At 40.8% G+C, this 9,141-nt stretch overlaps 1 protein-coding gene across 1 annotated transcript in view; it reads left to right on the plus strand.

Moving 5' to 3' along the window:
* The window catches only part of LOC104274633 (leucine-rich repeat and guanylate kinase domain-containing protein-like), a gene marked incomplete at its 3' end in the record, with an annotated part of 22,303 nt that extends 14,128 nt beyond the window's left edge, over nucleotides 1–8,175 (plus strand). The window contains exons 8-11 of the mRNA XM_009870359.1: nucleotides 34–114; nucleotides 1,650–1,736; nucleotides 3,807–3,913; nucleotides 8,056–8,175. Coding sequence (XP_009868661.1) covers nucleotides 34–114; nucleotides 1,650–1,736; nucleotides 3,807–3,913; nucleotides 8,056–8,175 — 395 coding nt within the window. The remainder of the gene's footprint in view (nucleotides 1–33; nucleotides 115–1,649; nucleotides 1,737–3,806; nucleotides 3,914–8,055) is intronic.
* Between the last annotated feature and the right edge of the window lie 966 nt (nucleotides 8,176–9,141).

Genomic DNA, 9,141 nt, shown 5'->3' on the forward strand with positions numbered 1-9,141 from the left:
GCTGATTTATGCTCTGTTTCTGTCCCTAATTAGATTGCTGAGCTGCGTGAACTTGAATGTATTGAAGATCTGCCTCTCCTCAGAGTTTTAAATCTTTTAAAAAATCCTCTGCAGGTAAGAAAGAACTAAAGAGGAAGCCAAATATACAAACCTGGAACTGTGATTTCGCATCCTGCCTCAGTTTCTGTCTGTGAACATGGCCAGGTCATTGCAGGGAACGAATTCAAGAACAGATTAGTGGTAGTTCCCCTGGCGTGGTTACCCACCTTTGTCTGAACCAAAGCTGCCTATGAATCATGATGTTAATATCCACAGAGTAAACCCATTTGTGAATCTGTGCCATGATTTTTGTATGGGAAAAAATTCCTGTTTTGTTTGCTTTGAAGGTCTGTACTCAATTGTTCCTGGGAAAACCCCAAAGGAACTTAATAGTGCTCCCTTTAAAATCATGTGTCCCTGGAATCTGTATCTTCTTTTTTTTCTGTAGGATTTACTCAGTTCTCATTGGTGGCTCACGTAATACTCCTCAATTAATGACCTAAGCACCCTTTTTATCAACAACAATGATACTTGCAAAATATCAGACTTTCTGACTTGGACTCCGCGTTTATAATTTGCTTTAAAATGAGGTGTCCCTGGACTCTGTATCTTCTTTTTTTCTGTAGGATTTACTCAGTTCTCATTGGTGGCTCACGTAATACTCCTCAATTAATGACCTAAGCACCCTTTTTATCAACAACAATGATACTTGCAAAATATCAGACTTTCTGACTTGGACTCCGCGTTTATAATTTGTCCTGCAAGATCAAAGATGATTCTACCCTGACTCTTGTGATTTCAAGATTACGTGTGAATTTTACAATGATTTCCAATGTCAGAAAGAAGTGGAATATTAAGGGTTTAACTTCTTCCTGTAACGGCCAATTTTGCATTGGCTTCTGTGAGAATGGTCTATTGTGGCACATGATGAAATTATCGTAAAAAAATACCTGAAATAGGCTGCCCCTGGTCTAACGTAATACGAAAGCCTTTCTCTGCTTAGATGTCCTTCCCTTAAGCAAAGTCTGATCATTTTCCTTTCAACTACTGTTTTAAGAACTTAAACATGCAACAATCATCTTGAGACCACTGTCTGAATTCCACTTGTTTTAACTGCACCTTGCTGATTTTAGAACTAAGAAGCTTCATGAACTTGTCAGTGTCAGCTTTTTAATTTGACTTTTAATTATTTTTTGTTGTTGTCTTGGACAAGATAATGAATTTCTAATGCAAATTCTCTTTTAAAGTTCCTATAGTATGCAAAGGTTAGAAATATTAACCAAAGTTTATTACATAGTCCCAGTACAGATAAGGCTTTTAGTTCTCCAGCAGTCTTTCCTGGGGTTCTGAGGGGTGTGGTGGTGATTTTTAAATTCCCATCTTCAGCTTTTTGAACAATGTGGTTGCAGGCTTTTGAACAATTATTCATTTGCTGCAGAAGCTGAGCTTGTGGTGAGGTGTCAGTTTGTGCAGCGTATTGACATCCTTCAGGGTAAAAAGCTTCTCGTGCTGCACTATATTAAGGCCCATTTAATTTCGGCGATTGAAATTAAACATTAGATTGATGAAGTTAAGTACTTTCTGTCAAAGTGGAAACTTTTGTCCTCCAGGAGCAAACAGATTACTGGCTCTTTGTGATTTTCATGTTGCTTCGACTAACAGAACTGGATCTCAAGAAGATTTCTGTGGAAGAAAAGGTATGTAGACATCATATCCTCCTGGATTTTTTTTTTAAATAAAGAGTGTAAAAAGCTGTGCATGCAAATGTAGCTTTTTAGTCATTTGGGTGTGACAAATCTCCCATGTGTCAGCCCCTGAGGCAGGCTACAAAGGCAGAGACTTGTGCTTTTAAATTCAGATATGTATCTACAGAATTTCTGGAGCGGTTGTGATATGTAATAATGCAAAGCTTACCTAAAAGCTTTGTTCAGTGAAGAAATTTACTCAGCAGCCATTGTTACTCAGCTGGTTAATCTAAGCCAGCAACTGCATTCACTGCGCTGCTTCTAAAATGCTGTTATTGGGGGTTTTTTTTCAGTGTCTTGTACAGCAAAGGCAGCTCTGAAAGTTACAACTCTGAAAATTTCCCATTCTGCTCCCTGCGGCGTTCGCTGTAAAATCTTCTCCCTCAAAAAACCTGCTCAGACTGCGTACACTAATTTTCTATTGTAATAGAAACCTTTCCCTTTTGTGCTGCTTTTACAGTAATTTGGTTGCTGCGTGTAGCATTTGGGCCCAAGCCATGCTAGAACTGTTCGGATTAAAAGCTGCTCATTGGGGTTGGATTTCAGGGAATTATCCTTTAAGAATGATCCTTACAAGAAATCCATCACTTCTAACTTTAGCTGCATAAATATTAGGGTTCTTGTTTAATGCCAGGCATTTTTTATCATGAACACAGAGAAGGAATAATACCAGAATGTAATTTACTCCACCTACCAGAGGTGTTGATCTTACTCTTCGTCTTATGTGGCAATCTAGATTCCTTCCAATCAAATTTTTAATATATTGAAGATTTTGTTCCTTCTCTGTGGCCTGGGTGACTGGTTTAGACTAGCCCTTAACTTTTCCATTCCTTCCAATCAATTCCTTCTCTGTGGCCTCGGTGACTGGTTTAGACTAGCCCTTAACTTTTCGATGATTAAAGTTATTTCAGAAAATCCTCTCCTCTGGTTATTTTAGGATGTCTACTCTGGCCTCATAAACTCTTTTGTGAAGGTGAATTTAGAGGGAGCAGCTCTTCTGTCTCACTAACACAGAAACGTTCTAAGTTCAGACCAGCAGCGTAGCTTCCATCTGAAACTCCCAGTTGCCCAACTTGCCGTGTGTGATTCTCCTCCTGGAATAGTCTTTCGATACCTGAGCTGGGCTCCTTTTTGGAACAAGCTTAACCAGGTGATGTGCACCAGGCTGCACCTAACGTCCTCCTCGCCATGAACTCTAGGCCAAAGGACTGAACCAGAGCGAGATTGAAATGAGCTCCCCACCCCAAAATAGCGTGGACGTTGAGTCCTGGTTAGCAAAAGGTTGACTTCTAAGATCCACTCTTCTTGCGCCATGTTGCTTGCTAGTAAAGGGAGCTCGCGGCAGTATTTTGCATCCAGGTGGGCTGGTTGGTGTTTGATGGTTTATATGGAATGACTCAGTAGTTCTTAACCTGTTTCTGAGTGGGTGGTAGGTTCTTAACCTGTTTCGGAGTGGTATTATGATTCTTAATACCAAAAAATATACAGCTCATTAGCGGTCTGTACCCGCAGTAGAGCTTTCAGCAAGACGGATGGAGGGAATCCTTGGAGTTCGAGCGCTCCTCTTCCCCGGAAAGGCAGAAATGTGTTGTGTCAGGAGCAAATTGCAGTTCTCTTACTTTATTAATGCCTATTCTTTTCCTCTTCTGAGGAATAAATGAACAGCTTCTGTCCCTAGGGATTTGAGTTTGCTGTCTTGCACCACCACTGAGACGATGCAAATTAATGGATAATTAAAACCTAAGCAAAATGACTTTGCATCTTGTGTGGCATCCTGTTTTCTTTCCAGTAAAAGGCTGAATATATTAAAGATAGGGAGCTATGTCTGGCTGACTTCCATCCATCAAATCGTGCTTAAATCTCCTGAAAAGATTTATGCGGCAGAGTGCTTGCAGACAAGCCAAATACGAAGACTGACCCTCATAAATACGAAGCCATCGTTATCCAGAGTGAGCTGCGAAGCATGTTGCAGCTGGAAACAATTACCTCATTTCTTTTTTTGCCCCTAAACTGTGGAAACAGGTTGCTGCTGTGAATAAATACGATCCCCCTCCAGAAGTTGTGGCCGCTAAAGATCATATGACGCACGTTATGTACGGCCTGCTGCAGCCCCAGAGAATCTTTGACAGGTAAGCTCACCTCCACTTCACATCTGCTCCGGAGGGTGGCACTCAAGTAAAGCAGAACATGTTGTCATATTTCGAGGGGCATTTTTCTGTCCCTCTCCCACCAAGAAATTAATCCAGTGAACAGGAGAAGCTCTGTAGTGTTCTGTGAGCAGTCTGGAAATTAGGCAAATCTGATTTGGTCGAGATTGATTATGAAATGAAGTCAGTCATTCACCTCTAAAGCCTGAGACAGATTGTCCACGGCTCCATTTCTTTTAAACAATCTGTTGAAACAGATGGCCATTTGCACCGTAAATGAAAGATGCGAAATTTCTATCAATACCCAAAGGCAATTTAAAAAAAAAAAAATCTCTAGAGAGCTGCAAGATATATCTTCTTCCTATTATGCTTTGTCCTTCTCTTCACACTCTTGGCATCCCATTGTGAACGAAATGACTGTATTTTGTGGCTTTGGGGCACATTTTGTATTCATAAGGTGCTATTTTCAAGTTTGTGCTTAGGGAAGTCCAGCTCCTTTCTGCCTTTGGGCAGAGCCGATGCTGACTGCCCCTTAAAGCACAGCAGGGAGAGGCGAAGCGATGCTCTTTTCCCAGTGTTGCCATTGCCACGCCAGGTCCCATTTGTCATCTAAAAAGTGGCCACACCTTGCTGCTCTGCAGATCCGTTAGGATATTTGCTTGATGAATCCTTGGAAAATGCTTTGACGTGCCCTGATGTGGAATATCTGTGGTGTATTATTGTATTGGCTGCAGGGGGCACTGAGATGAGCTTTTGTGCCCCACGTCCCATTATAGCTACGTTGTGGACATTTTAATTCGTAACTGAGTAACCTGGGTTTAGATCCGTGATTTAGTAAACGCAGAAATGTGTGGGTTTAGAACATCCTTATTGAGAGTTTTATGGTTTCTGGGATGGTCAATGAAAGATAGGAGCCGTCTCAGTGGTGATGATAACTCTGAGAATTTTGAACAGTCTATTAATTAAAAAAAAAACCCGCTGAAGATTTATTTACTGTTTTGCAAGGCTGGAGATTTCTTTTTTGAAAAAGCACAGTAGTTTTACCTAAAGGCATGGATTTCTTCCAATGTAGACATAGGATCTGTTTAAATATCTGTTTACTGGATCGTGTATGTGTATCTCCATTGCTGGGAAGAAACATTTCTGTCTTCTGTCAGAGATATTGTATACACAGAGATATAAACACGCAGACCAGCATTTATGGTACTGACCAAATTGTTAATGATGCTTTGAATGTTTGCCCATGCTCAGCTGGAAAGCACACAACAAAGTCATTAATGGAATCTTCCTAATGATGCGTTACAGTCTTCTACACTATAAAATGCTTATTGGAACCAGATTGGTGTAGTTCATTTGCATATATCTTTTTTAGCTGAGGTTATAATTAATTCTGGTTTAGTAATGTCTCTATTAAAAACAAAACCTGACGCCAAAGCAAAAAGTTACAATCAGAAAATGTTAGCATGAAGTTTTTGAGGCCATTCCCTCTTTCCGTGTGCCTTGTGGTTCTATCTTTAATTAGATGGCAAAACACCTCTGAACAACGTTGTGTGTATTTTTCCCCTACTGGAAACGCATGTGGCATTTAAAAAGGTATCTTGATTGTAGTTATAACTGCTATGTGGGGAGTAGAAATTTAATAACAGACAGCTCTTCAGTCTATTGGGCATGTACATGATGAAACTTGGTAGCTGGCTATTGAGGATAAATTCATTCAGAGAAGAAACAGAGCGTGAGTATTCTTAACAATGAAAGTAATTAACCATTGGAACAATGTACCAAGAGTACCAAGAATTCTCTGCAACCGGAACGTTTTTAATTAAAATACTCTCTGATGGAACCCCAGGTATCAGGCTGGAAATAAGAAGTAACGTGGGGAAATCCTGTAGCCAGTATGATGAGAGAAGTCTGACTTAGATGATCATGGTAGTCCCTTCTCGCCTTGAAATCTATTAATCTTGCCCAGCAGTGTATTACTGCGCTCACCAAAGACAAAGAAAGTTGGAAGATGCACGTTAAATGAGCCAAGAACTCTTTATATTGTTATAAGCTGTAGGAAAACCAAAACTTTCAGAACTAGTAAGTAGTAACGTGATGAGAGAGTGCTACAGAAATATTCTTCATTTTCTTCTGATGAAATAATAAGTCCAAGGAATTTGAGGACGTGAGGAATTCGAGCAGTGGCAATTTATTGAAGAGAATTTGCATTCTGAGTGGAAGCAGGGCAAGTAACGACATACGGTATCATCGCTGGGCATGACACTTCCCCGTAAAAGAAAAGCTGGCAGAGCTGTTCTGCAATTTGTGAGCATGTAACAGGTTCTGTGCCTGGAGAAGGAAGATACTTAAACTATGGTGGAGATAAGGGTTCTGTCTTCGCAGACCTGCCTTGACGTCGTTATTCACGAAGGGCATGACCTCGAGCAGAAGTAAGAGCCTTTCTGCTACATTTAGATAGATTTTGAATCTCCAGTCGCTAAGTGTGTTTTCTGGAATTCCCATCTTTGAAATGGTTCATTTATAGTGATGCACCGGTACCATCCACAACTGTCACTAGTTCCTCCTGGAATCATGTTGTCTTAAATCACTAATGTCAGAAAAGGGAAGGACAGTCTGAACAGTTGAAATAATCAAGAAAGGAAGAAGATCTTTCTTGAGTTGAACAGAATGGCACAATCGAGGAGATTCAGATAAGGATTTTTAAAATGTATTTTTACCTTCTCCAATATTTTTAATGTATTTTTCTAAGAAGCTTATTGTGCTAATGCTGTTAAATGTTTTGTAAATGTCACCCATCACCATAGTAAGTGAAAAATGCTTAAATCTCCAAGGGTTCTGTTACTCTCGTGCTTTAAAACGGTCTCGTGGATGGAACACCGAACCAGGATCCAGGTTTGCTTCACAATTTTGTAGCAGCACATATGTACAGACTCGAGCCAGTCTCTTCATTTAGTAGGTGTATCTGTTATTTCTTGCGAGGATAGCGCTCCGCAGGAGAATTAGGAGACTGAATTGCATTATTCTCTTAGTGCTTCAGAAGCATCAAGTCCCATTATAGTCTGGTAGATAATAGACCTAAAATAGGTGACCTTAAAATAGGAGTAAAGCCATTACTTTGAAATCTTTTTCTTCCATGCTTGTGCTGGATGTTTATCACTACTTCTATAGAGTTAGTTATTTGCAAAAGAAAAGGTATTTGTGTTCACCTATTTTAAATCGCATTAAACAGAAACTAAACCCACATAGGTAGTTTTCTTCCAGTTTAAAATTTAAATTTAAGCTAAAGCTGTCTAGTAGTTAAAAATAAGTGGGCTCGAAATTATTTCAGCTCCATCTGGCATATTATCAAGTGGCGTAATGTTAAGATCTGGCTGCAATTTAAAATTGAGAGTCTAAAGTTGCATTCCATTTTTAGCTGTCTAAACATGTCGCTGGACACTCAAAAAGCGCAGAAATGCGACTCATTCCAGTATTGACAGCTGGAAGGGGAAATGTAGGGATCTAAGCTCCTGCTCAGCGTGGAGAAATTGGAGGGCTTTGTGTTTTTGCAGCACTTTGGAGTCTTTTATTATAGTGTTATTTGCGTTCAGCGGAGCTTAAGGATCTTAGTGTGTTTCATTGTATTGAATTGAAGAGTTCTTTACAAATTGCCACCTTCACCTGGCAAGGCCATGGATGTCAGCAAGGTTACACGCAGGAGCGTGTAAAAGTTTGTAGAATCGAGTCCAGATTCATGCCAGGCTTATTATCCTGGTCATTAAAATATTACCAACTCGGCAATAGACTCGGGGAACCCTTAAACAAATCCCAGCAACACCGTAACTGCAGAGGGAGCTTTAGAAAAGGCTGTAGATCAGAAAAGATTATAGTAGACATAACTTTATCCCTTTGGCAAAAGAGACCCAGGGGTCTTCGATGCAGCACTTTGTGCTATTTTTATGTTCAGAGCATCTCAAACTGAGCAGGCGCTTCTCCTGATTTCTGTCTACGCTGTGGACGACGTGAATAGTGTGATAGAGAGATGAGTTGAAATGATAATAAAGGCTCTTCAGAAGCTTTATACAAAGTTTCTGAAGACTTCATGTGTAGGTAACGTAGTTGCTCCTTGGTTTCCTTTCTTGCAGCACTTTACCGAGCCTGGATACTCCCTACCCCATGCTGGTATTGGCGGGCCCTCTAGCCTGTGGTAAGAGAGAGCTCGCTCATAAGATCTGCAGACAATTCAACAATTTCTTCAGATTCGGGTAAGTTTGCTGCATCGGTTTGAAAGAACACCAAGGGATCAAGGCTAGAATTGCTGCCAAGTTGATTTTTGTATTTTTTTTTAAGACAACCAACGTTCATTGCTATGCATTTTATCTCTTCCTGGGGTTTGATGGCCTGAAGTCTTCAAATACTTCCTTAAAAGAAAAGCTGTTTAAGTTACTATGTACTTTTCAAAGGTGAACAGCAAACAAATGAACAAAGACGTGTCATTTACTGCTCCTTTTATTGATCTGTCTGTGCTCACTAATGCCCCTCAACCTAGAGCATCTGTTTAGATGTGTATGCATTTTTCTTAATTTCTGTAACGTACCTGCATATAAACACATTGTTATGCATGCACAGGCTGCATCCAGAAGCTCAGAAAGGAAGCAAGTGCCATTGCTGGATCGATTTATTATCTCTTGAGTAGTGTTATCAAAGCAAATGGCACCTTTCCGACTTCACCACCTGCTGGGAGGACTAATTCTCCATATCTGAAAGGCCTGAATTGTGATCCTTGGGCCCTGTCGTGGTTTGACCCTGGCCAGCAGCCAGGTACCCACACAGCCGCTCTCTCACTCCCCCTTCTCTGCTAGACCAGGGGAAAAAATATTTCAAAGGGCTCAAGGTTTGAGATAGGGACAGGGAGATCACTTGCACTTACCGTCCCGGGCAAAACATTTATTAAGAGAACAAATAGAGAGGAGTAGTGAGAAATAAGAAAAAGCAAACAGATCCTAAAAGCAGAACACCTTCCCCTCATCCCTCCCTTCTTCCCGGGCTTAACATCAATCCCAGTTTCTCCACCTCCTTCCCCCGAGTGGCGCAGGGGGACAGGGAATGGGGGTTACGGTCAGTTCATCCGACGTTGGTTCCACCGCTTCCTCACTCTGGAGGAGGACTCTTCACTCTTCCCCAGGGCCATTGTGATATCCCTGTCACGGGAGACAAGATTCACACTTTCT

Source organism: Apaloderma vittatum, unplaced genomic scaffold (assembly GCF_000703405.1).
Source record: "Apaloderma vittatum isolate BGI_N311 unplaced genomic scaffold, ASM70340v1 scaffold9510, whole genome shotgun sequence".
In the NCBI taxonomy this organism is placed as follows: Eukaryota; Metazoa; Chordata; class Aves; order Trogoniformes; family Trogonidae; genus Apaloderma; species Apaloderma vittatum.